Genomic DNA, 18490 nt, shown 5'->3' with positions numbered 1-18490 from the left:
TCTTTTGCAAAGTAGATGTGAGTTTAGAAACTTTAAAAGAAATTAAAATACATATGTTTAATAAATACTGAATTTAGAAGTGAACACAAAAAGTTGATGAACAAATCTTTTAAAATTTAAAGATTTGCTGCTTCAGATACAGTCATTCCTTTGACAAGTCATAGAGAAAACTTGGTTTTAGCTCTCTCTTTTTCAGTCAGAAGGGAAATCTATTTGAAACCATTGAATGAATCCATGTGCATACATTGGCCATTTAAAAAGAAAATTTGTACTTATTGGTCAGTTCATATTTACTCATATACTACAGTAGATTGTTCTAGGAAACATGTACTTAACCAGTTCCTGATTACAAACATACAGAATATCGGAGTTGTCAGAGTGCAGGAGACAAGTAATGTAACGCACGTCCCCATGAGTTTTGTTTTCAGTCTGCATCGTTCATCCCACACAACCAAAGGTATATTTTACTTAAAAGATCAGTATGGGAGGTTAACCACTTGCCTCTCTTCCTTGTAGATCTCTTTAAGGAAGTGGCGGGGCCCACGGAAATGTGTGACCAGAGACAGCTCGGCCTGTTACTGCACGATGCGATCCAGATCCCTCGGCAGCTGGGGGAGGTAGCAGCTTTCGGGGGCAGTAATATTGAGCCCAGTGTTCGCAGCTGCTTCCAACAGGTGAACGTTTTTGAAGGATCGTTGGTGTATAGAGTGTGTGGGGAGTGGTACCGAGGATGCTCTGAGAAATGAAACAGGGGTCTTGGGCTGGATCCAGGTGTGGAAGACACTGGGTACCATCCCAGGAAGTGTATATTTTAGTTCTTAAAGCACATTTGATTCAAGAAACAGCAACCTTTTCAAGGAGACTCACTGTCCCTCAATGGATAAAACCTCAAATCTTGACCACGCACCATTAGATTGCTATGATTAGGCCCAGCCTTTGCCCCAACCTCATCTTATACCACTGGTCCCCTTACTGTCTGTTTTCCAGTCATGCTGTTTTAGTTCCTTTGTTCTGGTGCTGATCTCTTTGGACATGTGCCCTCTGTTCAGAATGTTCTTTACCCTCTACCCACAAACTCTCTTCTCATTGCTAATTCTTATTCATTCTTTAGATCTTCCCTTAAATCGCACATCCTCTGTAAAACCTCTGACTCCTTCAGATGAAGCTGTGTGTGCCTGCTATATTCACCTGAATCTCCTCTGCCTTCTTCACATGCTCATTAAAGTGGATAATTACATACGGAATTATATAATTATCTGTTTAGTGATTTAGTGGGTTATTCTTCTGTATAAACCTAAGATCCATGAGGGCTTCCCTGGTGCTTCAGTGTTAGAGAATCTACTTGCCAGCGCTGGAGACACAGGTTTGATCCCTGGATCAGCAAAGATCCCCTGGAGAAGGAAATGAAAACTCATTTCAGGATTCTAGCCTAGAAAAATCCATGAACAGATAAGCCTGGCGGGCTGCAGTCCATGGGATCTCAAGGTGTCAGACACAACTTAGCAAATGAACAACAAACCTCCATGACCAAGGGCTGTTTCTTTTTACTGTTGTATCACTATCTACAGTGTCTTGAACATCATAGCTGCTTAATAGTTGTTTATTAAATAAATGAATAAAATTGCCCTGAGCTCCTTATAGGTGAGATTTTTTAAAAATATTAAGATGTGTTAAAATTGCATTGTTTTCTTTGAGACATATGTACAAAAGGAGAATAATATACAAAATTTTATACTGATCTAAGTGTTATAAAACAGGAAAAGCATGTTTGTTTCTTTTTGATGCTTATTGTATAGAAAAGCATTTTAGGAATGTTACTACTGATGTTATGCATATGCATAAAGTAAAAGCTTGTAGTTATTTTTTCCGTATCCAGTGATTTATCATTGCTGAGGAAAAAATGCTCACACCATCTCTTTAAGGAGAATTGATGCTATGGGTTATTACATTTTATAATGGCCCCGTTTCTTGTTTTAGAGATAACAAAAAATACCAAATGAAAATTCTAAATATGATTCTCATATGTGCTGGTTCATAGAATGACCTTGACAACAGGAGGAGATGGATGTTGGTACAAATTAAATTTTGCACATGTGAACATTACTTAGTCTTAGGATTTAAAAAGACACCAAGACATTTCATACAACTTATCACAATGCATTTGGAAATCCTGCAAAATATATTCATGGTAATGTGCTCCTGGTGTGATGTTATATCAGGACTGAAAAAGAACAGAGAAATAACAGTTTTTGGGGTCATGAATTCATTTATATGAAGTAAAGTTTATAAAAAGACCAAAAAAGTATATATACATGTATGATAGTGGTTTCTTCTACAGAAAAAGGAAAGTGAATACGGTGAGGAGAGTGGCAAGTAAAAATTAGGTCTTCAACTTTATCTGTAGTGTTCTGTTTCTATCACATAAAAACAATCAAAGAATTATAAGAAAAATTGGCAAACTGTAGAAATAACAGCTTTTATTTAGCGTTTACAATGGCTTTCAAGTTGGGAACTTATCAGTGAGTCTTTACTTTCCCAGTGTTTGCAGTCTTAGATGAATGAGTTTTATAGTTTTAAAGTGTCTGTGTGAAGAGCACCTAGAATTATATGAGTTTGGGTTTTTGTTTTTTTTTTTTTAATCTGAGTCTATTAAGATATTGAGACTTTTTTTCTTCTTCGTATACGACAACTTCTTCTTTTTCTCTTTTCCAATTCTAGAATTTTTTTTTTTTTCCCTGATGAACCTTAAATATTTTGTGATTTAAGTGACCTGGAAAGAGTTCTGTAATTCTCCTTTTACTTCTATACAGATTTTCAGAAGAGTTTGAAGCAACAACAGTTGCTGCAGTTTAAATGGAGACATTTTCTTCACTTTTAACGTACTTGTTTCTTGCCCAGAATAACAACAAGCCAGAGATAAGTGTGAAAGAGTTTATAGATTGGATGCGTCTGGAGCCACAGTCCATGGTTTGGCTGCCGGTTCTACACCGCGTGGCAGCAGCTGAGACTGCAAAGCATCAGGCCAAGTGCAACATCTGTAAAGAATGTCCGATTGTTGGATTCAGGTAGGGTGCTCCACAACCAGTGGTGCCAGGAGGCTTTTTTTCTGTTCCATTTGTGTAGTTTCAGTGTTTGTCCATTATTCCTTCCCACTTGTTCCCATTTGGGGGGGGTTGCCTCCTAAAGAAGTGGTATGCTTGATATGTACCATCTGTCTGAAAATAGCATTCCCTTGAATGGCCAGTACATGAAGCTTATTTTTTTATCGTTCTTATTTATACTATTTGGCTCCAGAACCAGAGATCTTTGTGAATTTCTATTTACATAGGTCACAGAAGTGTCCATGCACATAATATTTTGCATGACTCTTTATGTATATATGACCCTGATGGAATTTGGTGATGTTCTAAGACCATTGAGATCAAACTTGGTAAACAAGAAGTAGCATTTAAATACTAACTGAGAAGTAATCAGATTACTTCATATTACTTCTGCCGAGTTTGACATGATGGAGATTAACCCAACTTTCAGACAAGGAGTCTTTGTCAGGGAATTTTGAGATTCATTTTTTATTGATGGTAAAGGTGATATTTTAAATTTTGATGTGTCAAGCTAATAAACATAACTGTTTTCTTTGTCATTTTGCATTCACATTCAACATTATAGAAAGTCTTTTGACATGGATATTTGTCATCTCATTATGTTGAAACAGGTGAAAACATGATTTAGAGACTTCATCTACAAAAATTTGCTTTTCCTCCTCACTTAGGAGATGGTTTTTTTAATTTCTTTTGTGAAATTTAAGATTCTTTCTGTCCTAATTTGGAGCTAAAATACTACAAAAGCAAATTCTATACATTTCTGACCAATATAACTTTTAGTTTCATTGTGATTCAGATGAGTGAAATTCCTTACCACAAGTGAGTGTTTTAGGCTATATAATAAGCTTACAAAGCAAAGAATTTTCTTTTTCTCTCTCTAGGTATAGAAGCTTGAAGCATTTTAACTATGATGTTTGCCAGAGTTGCTTTTTTTCGGGTCGAACAGCAAAAGGTCACAAATTGCATTATCCAATGGTGGAATATTGTATACCTGTGAGTACTGAACCATTGTTTACTTATTTTTTTTTAACATACTGCTGTTTCATTCATTAGTGTCTAAAATTATTCAGTTTTAATATTGTCTGAAAAAAAGCCTGTTCAAAATTGCTTAACCATAATTTTTTCTTGTTTTTTTTTTAGGCAAATACATCTGTGTTAAAATTTTTAGCACAGAATAATTATGCTCTTTTTTTAGAAAAATTAACTTATTAAATTTTATTTACATCCATGTTTTGACTTTGAACTTAACATTCTTAGTAGCTAACTCTTTTAAGAGCTCACACTGACCTACATTAAAAATGATACTGTGATGAGAAGTTGTTTTTTTTTAGACATACTTAAAATAGTTTACATGACTAAGCATTGTATTTACATTAACAAAATTTAGACAACTGGAGAAAGTAAAAACGTCATAAATCTAGCTGCTGAATAAACTACCTTGCAATATTCTTCTATATCTCTGATTTTAAGGCTTTATTTTCATATTTCTGTGATTTTGATACTGCTTTTTCACTGAACATCTTATATAATAAGTATTCCCACATGTCATGCAGTATTGTTTTTCCTAGTTACAGAATGTGGGAGTGAATTATTATGATTTATTTTACCATTCCGTTAGGTTTCAACCTTTAATTTGTTTTCAATTTTCTAATATTATAAGCAACATTCATAAATATCATTGTGAAAATAGCTTTCCATATATTACATAAATTACATTTCTATAGAATAAAGCACTTAGAAGTAAATGATCTGAGTCAGTGGCCAAAATACTTCATGTCAAGTTATTTTTCAGAAGAGGTTTATACAACTTTACATTGGGTTTCCCTAGTGGTTCAGATGGTGAAGAATCTGCCTGCAGTGTGGGAGACCCACATTCAATCCCTAGGTTGGGAAGATCTCTTGGAGAAGGGCATGGTAACCCACTCCAGAATTCTTGCCTGGAGAATCCCATGGTAGAGGAGCCTGCTGGGTCCATGGGGTCACAAAGAGTCAGACACAACTGAGCAACTAATATTTTCACCACTTTGCATTGTTATAACACTTTGTTAATGCTTCACCTAGTATTGGATACTGATTCCTGTTGTTCCTTTGATCTGAAATATTTTTTTCTGACATTATCTTCTTTTTCTGTCAATAACTATTTCTCAACTTCTTTCCAAATAGTGAACCAAAATTTATTCGTAGAGCTGTACATTTTCTTTGGCTTAGGGAATTGAGTTACTTTTTGGGTCATAAATTGACAGAAAGGCAGCAATACTTACAAAATACACACATAAATCTCACTCACATTCTTAGGTATCTGATGTCAAATAAATAAGTACCATATATGTGGAGGAAAAAAATCTCTAGAATGTTGCTGAATTATAATAGATGGAATGCAGTGCATAATAACTTTAGGAAAAAAATGCCAAGAGAATCTGTGAAGCACCATTTATTACTATGATTAGCATGCTCATTCACTCAGCAAATAAATATTGAGGACTTGCCATGTGTCAGATGCTATTTTTGGCTCTGATAATTCTTCAGTGTACTACTAAGATAGACAAGATCACTGACTCTCTTACTCCTTTCTTTTCGGGAGGAGGAGATATGTGACAGAGAACAAGGAAACAAATAAATGAGATCATTACAGATTGCAGTAAGTGCCTCGAAAGAAATAAATTGATAATGAGGTAGAAGATTAGAGGAGACACTTTAGATAAAGAAATCACAGACGGTCTTTTGGAGAAATTAACATTTTAGTTGAGCTTGAAGGATGAGAAAGAACTGGATGTGTAAAGAACTGGTATCAAAGGGTATTTTGGAAAGAGGAACCAGAGGTGGCGAAGAGGTTGGTATGACTGGAGCATAGAAGAAAATGGAGTGTATTATTGCACAACGGGAGTGTGGTAGGTAGCACTGGCTATTTGAAGTGCCCAGAGCAAAGTAAACACATGGGGCCCCTTGCTAAAAATTTGCTAAGACTTTCAAGATGGTAATAGCAGAGCCTTAAGCCAAGCTCAAGGAGACTCTTGAGTGTGCACCCCTTTGTAGCTGCACAGGTCACACCACCACAGAGCTGGCCCTAGGGTTGGGAAGGAGGTGAGAACAGCAAGGCTAGGAACAGAAAGAAACTGTGAGTTTCACGAAGAGTGAATTTCTTCCTTCACAAAAGAGAGAATGAGAAAAGTAAGAGATGAGATTAAAGAGAAATGCAGCTATCAGGCTGTGCAGACCCCAGCTGATCACTACAAGGTCTCTGGATTGGGGAGAAGTATATATTGAAGGACTTACCTGGTGGCTCAGTTGGTAAAGAATCCACTTGGAATGCAGGAGACCCCAGTTCACTTCCTGGGTCGGGAAGATCTGCTGAAGAAGGGATAGGCTACCCAACCTAGTGTTCTTGGGTTTCCTTTGTGGTTCAGATGGTAAAGAATCCACCTGCATGGAGAAGGAAATGGCAACCCACTCCAGTATTCTTGCCTGGAAAAGTCCATGGACAGAGGAGCCTGGTGGGCTGCAGTCCATGGAGTTACATGACTGAGCGTGTGTGCACGAGGGTGGAGGGAGATGGGTTGGTAGCAATAAACTGGTAGAACTAAAAAAAAAAAAAAGAATCCACCTGCAATGTGGGAGACCTGGGTTCGATCCCTGGGTTGGGAAGATCCCCTGGAGGAGGGCATGGCAACCCACTCCAGTGTTCTTGCCTGGGGAATTCCATGAACAGAGTAGTCTGGAGGGCTACAGTCCGTAGGATCGCAAAGAGTCAGACACGACTGAAGCAACTAAGCGCAGCACAGCACATATATTGAAATTCGCATAATTACAGCTAGAAATTTAGGAAACTGATTATAAAGAACTAATGTCAACATGGGAAAAATCATAAAGCAAATATACATTAAAGATGTATAAAAGTGACTACACATTTTAAGATGTATGAAGTCAAATTAGACAGCATTTTGAAAAGCAGAGACATTACTTTGCCAACAAAGATCTGTACAGTCAAAGCTGTGGTTTTTCCTGTAGTCATGTATGGAGTGAGAGTTGGACCATATAGAAGGCTGAGCATGGAAGAATAGATTCTTTTGAACTGTAGTGTTGGAGAAGACTCTTGAGAGTCCCTTGGATGGCAAGGAAATCAAACCAATCAATCCTAAAGGAAATCATTCCTGAGTTTTCATTGGAAGCACTGATGCTGAAGCTGAAGCTCCAATACTTCGCCACCCGATGCAGAGAGCTGACTCATTAGAAAAGACCCTGATGCTGGGAAAGATTGAAGGCAGGAGGAGAAGGGGATGAGAGAGGATGAGATGGTTTGATGGCATCATCAACTCAGTGGACATGAATTTAATCAAGCTCCAGGAGATGGTGAAGGACAGGGAAGCCTGGGGTGCTGCAGTCCATGGGGTCGCAAAGAATCAGACACAACTGAGTGACTGAACAACAGCAGCAAAGTCAGCAGGGCTTCCCCAGTGACTCGGCGATAAAGAAGCTGCCTGCCAACACAGGGGACCCAGGTTCGATCCCTGGGTCTGGAAGATCCCCTGGAGAAAGAAATGGCAACCCACTCCCGTATTCTTGCCTGGAGAATCCCATCGACAGAGGATCTTGGTGGGCGACAGTCCATGGAGTCACAAAAGAGTCAGGCATGACTTAGAGACTAAACAACAACAATGAATTCAATAAAGGTGTTTAAAATTACTATTTTTCTTGGCCTTCATAGTGATTCATAATAATAATTCATAAAGATTTTGACAAACACCCACAATTTGAAATCTACAGCTCTTCAGCATCAATCTGTGGTCAGTGGGGTGAACCTGAGAATCACAGATACACTGATAAATTTTACTCTCTGGCTATCATTTTAGGATAAAATCTGTTTCCCAAAGCTCTTCTTGTTACCTAGTCTTTGCAAATTCACTGTTACAATGCCTGAGTACAGCTTGCCCTGCATTATATAGAATGGCTTCCTTTTTGAAGATGTGTCCTGGGAGGGTTTTTTGCCCCTTTCTGTAGTTTGCATAGCAATATTAATCAGCAGCCTACTCGTCAGTCACCTCTTAGGGCAGGTTATTTTCTGCATTTGACCCCACAACTTTTGATAAAAATGACTAAAAATATATATAAATTGAATCTTTGAAAGACATACTGTTAAATTCAAATAGTAATGAATTACTTGATTTAACTGCTTTCCAAAATTTCTTTCTCTTTCAGTGAGCTTTATTCATTTATGGTATATTCATTTTTTATCCAGTGTTCCATCAACTCATCTGATGTCTGCTTATAAAATGAACTCAAATGTGAATTTTTCAATATAGTCACAGTAAGCACCAGTTAAATGTTAAATGGATTAGACCTTTCTGCTTAAATCCTGATGTTGGCATTTCTTATAGTACATCTCCACTTATGGTTAGGAAAATGCCCTAGTCATATTACTGACTTGATTTCTTTCCCATTCAAGTTTGTTTTTCAGCTGAATCTGAATGTTTCTGTTGGTAAAAGCTTTCCAAAGCTTATAAGCCTTATTTTAAACCCTCAAAGCTCAAAAAATATTTTTTTCAAATGTATCTTGAAAAAACACTGTATTATCTATGACAGTGTTTGTCTTTAGATTTAGAATGACTAATAGTGTATGAATTAACTATCCTAATTTATGAAGACATTTTATGAAATTGATAGTAAAGCATTTATCTACAGAAATGAAATAGAATTTTTCTTTTGCTAGGAAATGACTTTTTAAAACTCTTATTTCCTCTCCACCATTCTATAATCCAGATTTGTACATTTAAAGTTCTTTCATGAGGCCCAAAAAGAGTTCATCTAAAATAGACAGCATGACATAAACTATATTTAATGCTTGTTACCATTATCTCTCCATTCATTTGAAAATCCCACTTTTTCACAAAAACAACATGACTCTAATTTTCTTTGTGAAATCTTCCCAAATTTTTTTGCCTTCTGCTCAACAAAACAGGTAACTCTGTGGTTTTGACCACTAGCCCTTACTTTACTATTTGGTATTTGATTCTGTGTTATCTTGAATTGTTTTCCTGTTGGTGTTTGTGCCTCTTCAACTATCTTTTTCACTCCTTGGGACATGGATGACTCATACTTTTCCTAATATGCATAGTTAATTCTGGTACACAAAAACTGAATGTGCTTATATCATATCATATCATAAATACTATTTATAGAGTATTAAAGCTGGAAAGAGTCTAAGAAAATACCTAACTCATCCTCATTTTTAAAAAAAGACTAAAAAAAAAAAGACTAAGTCTTAGAGAAAGTAAGTGATTTGTTTAAAGTCAGTGCATGGATTTAGTGGTTTATCCACATTTGGGAAATATATATACAGTTTAGCTCATTAACAAACAGTGTTTTCTATATGCTTGGTGGAATATTATATTTGTTGAGTATACCAGGAATTTTGCTTGTTACTAGAGATACACAAAAAATATAACCAAAGAGAGAAAAAAGGCTTTTACGTAGATAAATTCAACAGGACTATATATAATATTTTTTTAAGAAAGAATAAGCTTATAGACTAAGATAATACATGCTTTTCTTGTTACCTGTGTACTGTATGTTTGAATTCTGGATTAACATTTATTTTTAAAAATAGTTACATTTTATATGCAAGATACTCAAAATTTAAGTTTTTTATTTATTGGAATGAGTTAATGATCATTTAATTTCACAATGAAAATTACCGTAATTTGATTTTTTTAAAAAAAAGTCTATGTTCTCTGTTGTAAGTAACCAAATTTAATTCCAATTAGAAACATTTTTATGTTAGGCCATACAGTAGATAGTTCTTTAAATTAGAGAGGGGGGTGATGTATTTCATGTATGATTCATAAGAGCTCGTGCCATAACTGACAGTGAGAGAAGCTGGATAGGGTTAAATATGAATGAGAAAGCAAAACATTTGGAAACGCTACTGGAGGCCAGCATGAGTCACCAAGAGATGAGTAAATTGCTCCATTGCTAGAGTGCAGCTGAGGTTGGTTGGCAAGGATTTGCAGTCTGTGATTCCATCACTGCTTAGTGAGTTTGGAATTAAAAGATGGCAGGTAGAATTGAAGGCCAAGGGAGTGCGTGATTCAAAGGCATTAATCATACTAGAATTGATCTGGGCTAACCTCATGCTGAAGAAACCAAAGAGGTGTGGGGGCTCTAGATCAAGATAATGAGGGCAAGAAGTAGGAGCAAGAGTCAGAAGGTTTAAGTTACTGAAAGGTTTTTTTGAATTAAAAATTCAGGTTTGAAAGATGTTTTGAGTTAGAATGAAGCCCGAGGTGAGGCCAGCCCCCAGTGTATGATAGAAGTGCAATATAGGAGGTTTTAGAGATGAGATGGCATTTAGAAGATCATAAGTATGTCTCTAGAAAGAATTGACCGATGGGTAGCTGCATCTGGCCAAGAGCAGTCAAAGGGGAACAGATAGGCATATTGGTCATAGGTACTCAGGCTGAGGCTAAGGGGGAAATGGCACAGACCTCCTTTATTCTTGTTGTTTGATTGTATAGTCCTTGATGGAAAGGATTGTAGGGGAGATGGTATTGTCATGGGAGCATCAGTATTTACTGAAAGAGAAAGGTTGAAATTGCAGTTGTGAACAAGAGGTAGGGGAATGTGTTCATAAGTAAAATACAGAATCCACACTAACAGTTAAAAGGGAAAAAGTAAATAAAAGATAGATAGAGGCTGTGTGCATCTGTGGACAGTGGCCTGATTCACGTTGGGAAAGTGGGGAAAGTGAATAGAGTGCTTACTCATTGGTAAATACAGATATCAGGAACTGAAGCAGTAGCCTAGATAGGAAGATATTTTGAGAGTCATGTTAGCTTAGGGAGAAGGGATGAGATATTTGTAACATTTTATTTCTAGCAAAGTCAGCAACATCAACTACTTCCAGCATTCAAATTGTTGGGAGTGGAGTCAAGGCAAAATTCTTGCTTACATGTTGGGTTTAGACAGCTTTGTTCTGATAGTCATGGTGAGTTCCTGGTGAGAAGAGAGGAGGACAGCTAATAGTCTATTAAAAGTTAGCAACACTTAGAACATATCGCAGTTTTTAGAAAGTATATGTTACTTTTAAGGCAACAGGTTCAAGAATGTTCTTCTCACTATTGGTTAACATATAGGGAAAAATTAAATTTCATATTTTCAGTGTTTTTAGAGGTATAGAAAAATCAGTTTCCTACTGAGAAAAACAGAAAAGGTTTTCTTTTTAAAGCTAAAAGTGAAATCACTCTTTTCTTTACAAACAATATGTCACTGGCAAGAAACAAAAAAAAAAGAACAAAGGAAAAAAACTAGAAATGTTTGCTTTGTCGACCCCTCCCTACTCCTGCCAACATCACTGTGTTCGTAGGACTATAAACATCAAATATAGAAAATGCAGATTCACTCTTTGGAAAGCTCTCCACTGAGTTAGTGTGGTTTGTTTCTGGCAGTCTTACTTCTTCGGATGAGACTTGGGATGTTGCCAATATGCTAAAAACGCAGCATCATTTCTATTTCTCTGCCCTCAGCATCCTAAGTGATTTTTTAGTTCTTGCCCAGTCTACATTGTTTTCCCAGTAAGTTGAGTGCATTTAGATTGCTTTGTTCACTTTTAAGATGACATTTGAACACAATCTATTGTTTGGATGACTCATTTAGCCTACTTTTTCTTGATCCCTTGATGATTTTTTTAATGCTAATATTTTAGTTTCATATTTTTCCCTTAGAACTGAGAATGCTCTGAAGCTTGCCTTACTAATTTCATCCTACCTATAGCATTCAGTGTGTCAGAGTTTCAACTTGTTGAAATCATTGAAACTTAAAGCAAAGCTGAGAGATCGTTTTTCATTTTTTAAAAAACTATTGGAATGTCTTAAAGATTAGCTCTATGATAATGCAATGTACTTTTTACACTTTGCATCTGTCATTTGAGACTATTGACTATATATTTAAGAAGTAAATCTTGCTAATGAGAATCTTGTTCAACAGTGGTTTTTGTACTTGTGCATGACCTAGATAATATTATTTAATTATTCTATTCATGTGCCAAAGATCATATTGTTTCTTATGTAACCTTGATTTTCCTTCTTGTTCTGGCCTGTTTTCCTCTGTTAGCCTGTTCATGCATATATGTAGTTAAGTTAAAAATATGATGTTGGGAGTATTTGGTAAAGAATTAGTTAATACTGCTATCCCAAATTATGAATTGACCAAAGAAATTTTTAGAAGATTTAACATGAATATAGTTTTGTTTTTTGAAATAGAATTCAAGAGTTAAAAATCATCTCATACCAGCTTGCACAGGAGTTTTGGGGGTTTTGGTAGAGACTTACTGCAGGCTACCTTTTATAATTCAGTAACACATTTTAAATAATTGATTTGTACTAGTTGGTAGGGACCAAGTCAAGAAGTAATTACTTGCTATTATCCAAATAAGTTTTCATTATTATCTCACTGCTAGTTAATAGCAGCATAGTAGTGAAAGAAAACATAAGTGCCCACTTGTCTATGTAGGTTCAGTTTTAAAATGTTTTTCACAGTGACTCACCTTCATTAGATTTCCAAAAATGACAGTTTGAATGACAGTCCTTGTTTGAATATGTGAGTTCTTACACAACTGTTACAAATCAATCCAGAAGGATTTGGAGGAGATGGTGGTAGCAATGGCTTCAGAGTTTTTCAGTCTATTTGCCTTTGCCATTTTCTTCCCATTAGTAAAGTAGTTATGTAAAAAGATACACAGCAGATAGACAGCAATACCAAACCTCTGGATGATATTTACAACAAAACTAGGTAGTGAGATATCCCCCAAATAAATTTAGGTGGTAACAAGCCATACCAGTCACAAAACTTGCAAGATATGGTTGGGGAGGAAAAAAAATTTACCTCTTCTTTTTCTAGATTCTTCTGGCTGGTCTAATAATTAAATTAACATGAGACAGATTAACAGGAGAAAATCTAATGTTAATTTTGTGCATACGAGAGACTCAAAGAAGTGACCAGAGCCGGCAGCTTCTGTACCTTTAAGACAAGCAAACACCAGCAAAATAACTTTGTGAAGAACTGATAATGCAAAGAAATTTAGGCTTGGGTACCAATTAGTGACCCATCTAAGCAGATGGTTTACACAGCTTTCTCGGCCTTGAACTCCCTCTTTCCATTGATAAGGATGTCTGTCCCTCCTGTTGCAGGGAGACTACCTTTTACATGGGAGGTGATTTCCTGCTTTCAGGGGGACAAAGAGGAGGGTCAGAGTGTTCTTCTAGCACTGGCTGTTTTCTTTCTTTTTTTTTTTTTCATTTATTTTTATTAGTTGGAGGCTAATTACTTTACAATATTGTAGTGGTTTTTGTCATACATTGACATGAATCAGCCATGGATTTACATGTATTCCCCATCCCGATCCCCCCTCCCACCTCCCCCTCCACCCGATCCCTCTGGGTCTTCCCAGTGCACCAGGCCTGAGCACTTGTCTCATGCATCCAGCCTGGGCTGGTGATCTGTTTCACCCTAGATAATATACATATTTCGATGCTATTCTCTCGAAACATCCCACCCTCGCCTTCTCCCACAGAGTCCAAAATTCTGTTCTGTACATCTGTGTCTCTTTTTCTGTTTTGCATATAGGGTTATCGTTACCATCTTTCTAAATTCCATATATATGTGTTAGTATGCTGTAATGGTCTTTATCTTTCTGGCTTACTTCACTCTGTATAATGGGCTCCAGTTTCATCCAATCTCATTAGAACTGATTCAAATGAATTCTTTTTAATGGCTGAATAATATTCCATTGTGTATATGTACCACAGCTTCCTTATCCATTCGTCTGCTGATGGGCATCCATGTCCTGACTATTATAAACAGTAGCACTGGCTGTTTTCAAGTAACTTTAACAGCTGATTGGTATGCCCTTTTGTCATATTTGGGGTGATAGAACTCAGGAAAAAATTAGAAATAAAAGAAAAATAATTTTGAAAGTTAAAACTAATTAATTTTAGTATTAATAAACAGAACACTTAAATACCATAAAAAAAAAGAAGGTGTATAAGAGGCGAACTTTAAAGCTCAAAGAAAAGTTAATAGAGACACAGAGGTAGAAAACATCTGTAAGGATACCAAGGGGGAAGCAAGGGGTGGGGGGTGGTGGAGGGGGTTGAATTGGGAGATTAGGATTGACACATATATACTGTTGATACTGTGTATAAAATATAACTAGTGAGAATATACTGTATAGCAAAAAAAACAAAACAAAAACAAACCTCTAAGAGAAGTGAAGAAAGCAACATAAAGGATCAAGAGAAAATGACAACTACTGAAGATAGTCATAAAAGAAAAGAAAAAATGGAAAATATGAACAAATATGAGTCCATGAAGAAGAAACTCAAGGTAAAGTAGAACAAGCACTAGTAATAAAAATGCCAGAAAATAAGGAAAACTAATCAATTCTACTTCCAAAATTATTTTTTAGAGAAAAATCTTTCCATTCACCAAAAAAAAAAAAAAAAGTGAATCTCTATACTGAAAGAGTATATTATGCCTGAGGTCTGCAACACTGTGGAATATCCTGGTAAAATTACTGGTCTTTGAAGTAAAACGAAGTCTTTTGGTCATTTAAACAAAAGGAAAAATTGAATTAGAAAAGAAAGAAAATTAAATAACCATCAGACTTTTCAATACCAATGCTTTATATAAATGAAAATGGAGGAACATACTTAAGAAACTCAAGGGAAAAATATATGAGCCAAGGATTTTATATGTAGAAAAACCAACTTTCTAGTAACTAGCAAAGAACACAGGACATGTGTCATCAACATGTAAGAACTCAGGTAATATTGGTCCTATGAACACTTCTTGGGGAATTTTTTAGAGACCAGACTTAAGATAACTAAAGTAACTAGAGAAATAACATCCTAGGGACTGATGGATTAACAACATTAAATATATTGTTACAGACAGTAAAGAGTCTGCCTGCAAAGCATGAGATCTGGGTTTGATCCCTGGGTCAGGAAGAGCCCCTGGAGAAGGGAATGGCTACCCACTCCAGTATTCTTGCCTGGAGAATTCCATGGACTGGGGAGCCTGACGGGCTGCAGTCCATGGGGTCATAAAGAATTGGACACGATTGAGGAACTAACATACACATAGCTTAATAGAACTTAAACAGGACAACCAGGAAGAGGCCCCTACAGGCCAGAGATGGGACAGTGTGAGCTTCAGTAATGATAATATAGTTAACCCTTGAACAGCTTAGGGGTTCAGAGTACCAACCCTCTGAACAGTGGAAAATCCATTACAGTGGGTCCTCTTTATTCACAGTTTGTGTAGTGCTATCCTGCGTATTCAGTGAAAAAAATCATATATGAGTGGACCCACGTAGTTCAAACCCATGTTGTGCAAGGTCAACTCTAATTGACCCTTTCATCAATAGATGAAAATCATAAATATATTAATCTATGAGTTCATAATGACATTTTGAAACAATTTAAAAATTGGTCATCTTTGGAAGATGATACGAAACCAATACGTTACAGAGCAAAGTGGTCAATAAAAGAGAAAATCAAACTTGTAATTTGCTTTCTTGAACTGTACCATTGAGTAAAAGATGGGGAGGATGTCTTTAATTTTTTAAACTAAAAATGAATGATAGAATATCACCGTTTAAAAGTCCTCATTGGATCGATATAGGCATTTAGCATGAAAGGTACTGAAGTGAAGTGAAGTGAATTTGCTCAGTCGTATCTGACTCTTTGCAACCCTGTGGACCGTAGCCTACCAGGCTTCTCAGTCCATGGAATTTTTCAGGCAAGAGTACTGGAGTGGGTTGCCATTTCCTTCTCTAGGGGATCTTCATGACCCAGGGATCGAACCCAGGTCTCCCACATTGCAGGCAGACACTTTACCGTCTGAGCCACCAGGGAAGCCCGTGAGAGGTGCTAGGAGTACATTATAGAGATGACCAGACATCATGTGTCTCCTATAATCCTATGAAACACCAATAATCTTGCCAGAAGTGCAAACCTGAGTCTCATGTATTCTCTGGATCCAGCTGCCAATTTGAAGGAACATGCTAAACTGCACCAAAAATGTGCAACCAGCAAAATCTAGACAATAGAAAAAACACTACCAGTTAAATTGCCTGAGTTTCCAACAGATAAGTTGTAAGAAAATGGACAGTATGAAGAAGAACTCTGATAGATTATAAATGACTTTAAATATATCATATTTTTTAAAATGAGCTAAACTAAACTATAGTATCTAAGGACAGACATTGGAGTGATAAAATTACTTTTAAAACACAAGGAAATTATTGTCACAAAAATGAGGATGATGGTTTTATGGAGGTGGGGAGGGGTTGCAACTGGAACAAGTCTTCTGGAATATCCAACAAAGTTCAATTTCCTGACTTGATGGCATTTACCGTATAATTTATTTTATTAAACCGTATGTCTGTTGTATATAGTTTTATATGTGTGTTCTGTTTTGCCATAAAAAGAAATAAAAATAACTCGAAACAGTACCAAACATTTTAAGACTGATTATCTCTGGGTGACAGAAGAACTGGTAATTTTAATGTTTCTTTTTTCTCTTTCATGTGTATTTTTTTCTAATTGTACTTACACTGAACATTTCTGAGATATGCAATTTAAAATTAGAAAGTGACATTTCAGTATAAATTTTGTAAAAATCAGCCACAGGATATCTTGGTAGGACTTTATTTAAAATAAAGGGGAAATTCAGAATATTATAATATTTTAATCAATGGCTGTGACTTCTTTTTCTTACAAAACTTAAAACTGTTTAGTTTTTCTTAGAGAGGTGACACAGTGCCCGTCTGGTGAACAGATGCAGGTTTGCAAGTTTTCCTGACCTTCTTGATCCGAATCCCTCTAAGCCTTAGTGTCACTTTCCTTTTGGGTCAAAAAAGTGGTGACGGTCTCATCACACTTGATAGTAAAAAGAAATTCAAGGAAAGCTGTTGGTAAGGTGAGACTTCTGTGCTAATACATCACCCTCATTACATCTACTGAGCTCTCCAAAATCTTGTGTTCTTTTTATTTCTTTGCTTAGAGCAATAAATGAAAACCTAGTCTTTCAGGAAATACATGGATAAGTTAAAACACTGGATAATTTGTGTAGTAATGAATGATCCTTTCAATTTCATCTTCATATCATATTATCAATAGCTGTTTGCTTAAAAAAGACCAACTCTCCATTCTAGCATGGGGATGGAGTTGAGTTTGATAATATTGATTATGCTAGGTGGCTGGTCCTCTGTTTGACCTTTTTACCAGACTGTTGCTCAAGCACCTTCAAACAGAAATATTAGGTACTATCGTTAGATAGCAAATTAGACCACATGTGTACAAATATCTGTTAACCTTTTTTGGTGAGAAAATAGGCATAATTCTTTTTCTTGGTTCTGTCTCAGCTAAGGAATCACATTCCTGTGGGACGAATTACTCTTCACTTTTTCTTTTAATATTGCACAAAGTTTATGGTGATAGCAAATTTAGTGCCCTTGGATTACGAGGGCCCTTTCTCCTCATTAGCAGTCTCTATATGAGAATGCACTCATTTTTTTCTAAAACTAAAACTTGAGCATTATCAGAAACCCCTTCTATAACTTTTTGGGAGGTAGGTAGTTGTTTTTTGTTTGTTTTTTGGTGGGAGAGAGAAGGATTTTTATTGCTTGGCTGGTTTTGCTTTCTTCTTCCATATCGTGAATGTCTTTACCTAAAGAATGTGTGATGTGGAACGGGACTTGTACTTTTAGATGATATGTCATTTTTTTTCCCCATCAAGGGTTCACGCTGAAACCCAAATAGAGATAAGCTAGAAGAACATTATACTTAGTGAAAGAAGCCAGTCACAGAAAACCATATATTATATGATTCCATTTATAAGAAATGTCCAGAATAGACACATCCATAGAAACAGAAAGTAGATTAGCAGTTGCCAGGGGCTGAGCGGAGGAGATGGGGGTGGCAGTGGGGGCGGGAATGATTGCTAATGGGTACAGGCTTGCTTTCTTTTGGAGGTGATGATGCTATTCTAGAATTAGATAGTGATGATGGTTGCACACCAGCATGAATATATACCTAAGGGTCCTGTATTGTAGGCTGTCCTGGAGGAGGTGCCCTGCCCACCTGACCTTTCTCCCACCCGCCCACTCAGGGTTGCCTGAGTTAGAGACCTGGATGTGGCTTGAAAATCACTGATCCGAGCGATATAAACTCTTTTATTGTCAGATGAAAATAGACCAAGTAAAAGCTGGAGGCCATTACTTCCTTGTCTCCTTGTATATTAACAGTGTGTTAAGAGCAGACATAGAAATAAATTGGGTCATCAATGCTTATTCTTGCATGGGACCTTCTTTTTGTATTTCTATCGTGGAACGCCTC

General features: G+C 36.4%; 1 protein-coding gene across 8 annotated transcripts in view; it reads left to right on the top strand.

Moving 5' to 3' along the window:
* Positions 1-18490, top strand: part of UTRN (utrophin) — a 538989-nt gene that overhangs the window by 483108 nt on the left and 37391 nt on the right. For all 8 annotated transcript variants that reach the window (XM_065931202.1, XM_065931205.1, XM_065931203.1 and 5 more), the window contains 3 exons: positions 517-674; positions 2899-3065; positions 3983-4094. In XM_065931202.1, coding sequence (XP_065787274.1) covers positions 517-674; positions 2899-3065; positions 3983-4094 — 437 coding nt within the window. The remainder of the gene's footprint in view (positions 1-516; positions 675-2898; positions 3066-3982; positions 4095-18490) is intronic.

Source organism: Muntiacus reevesi, chromosome 3, assembly GCF_963930625.1.
Source record: "Muntiacus reevesi chromosome 3, mMunRee1.1, whole genome shotgun sequence".
NCBI classification, from domain to species: Eukaryota; Metazoa; Chordata; class Mammalia; order Artiodactyla; family Cervidae; genus Muntiacus; species Muntiacus reevesi.
The sequence above is the reverse complement of the archived record's forward strand: the minus strand, read 5'-3'. Positions and strand labels throughout refer to the sequence as shown.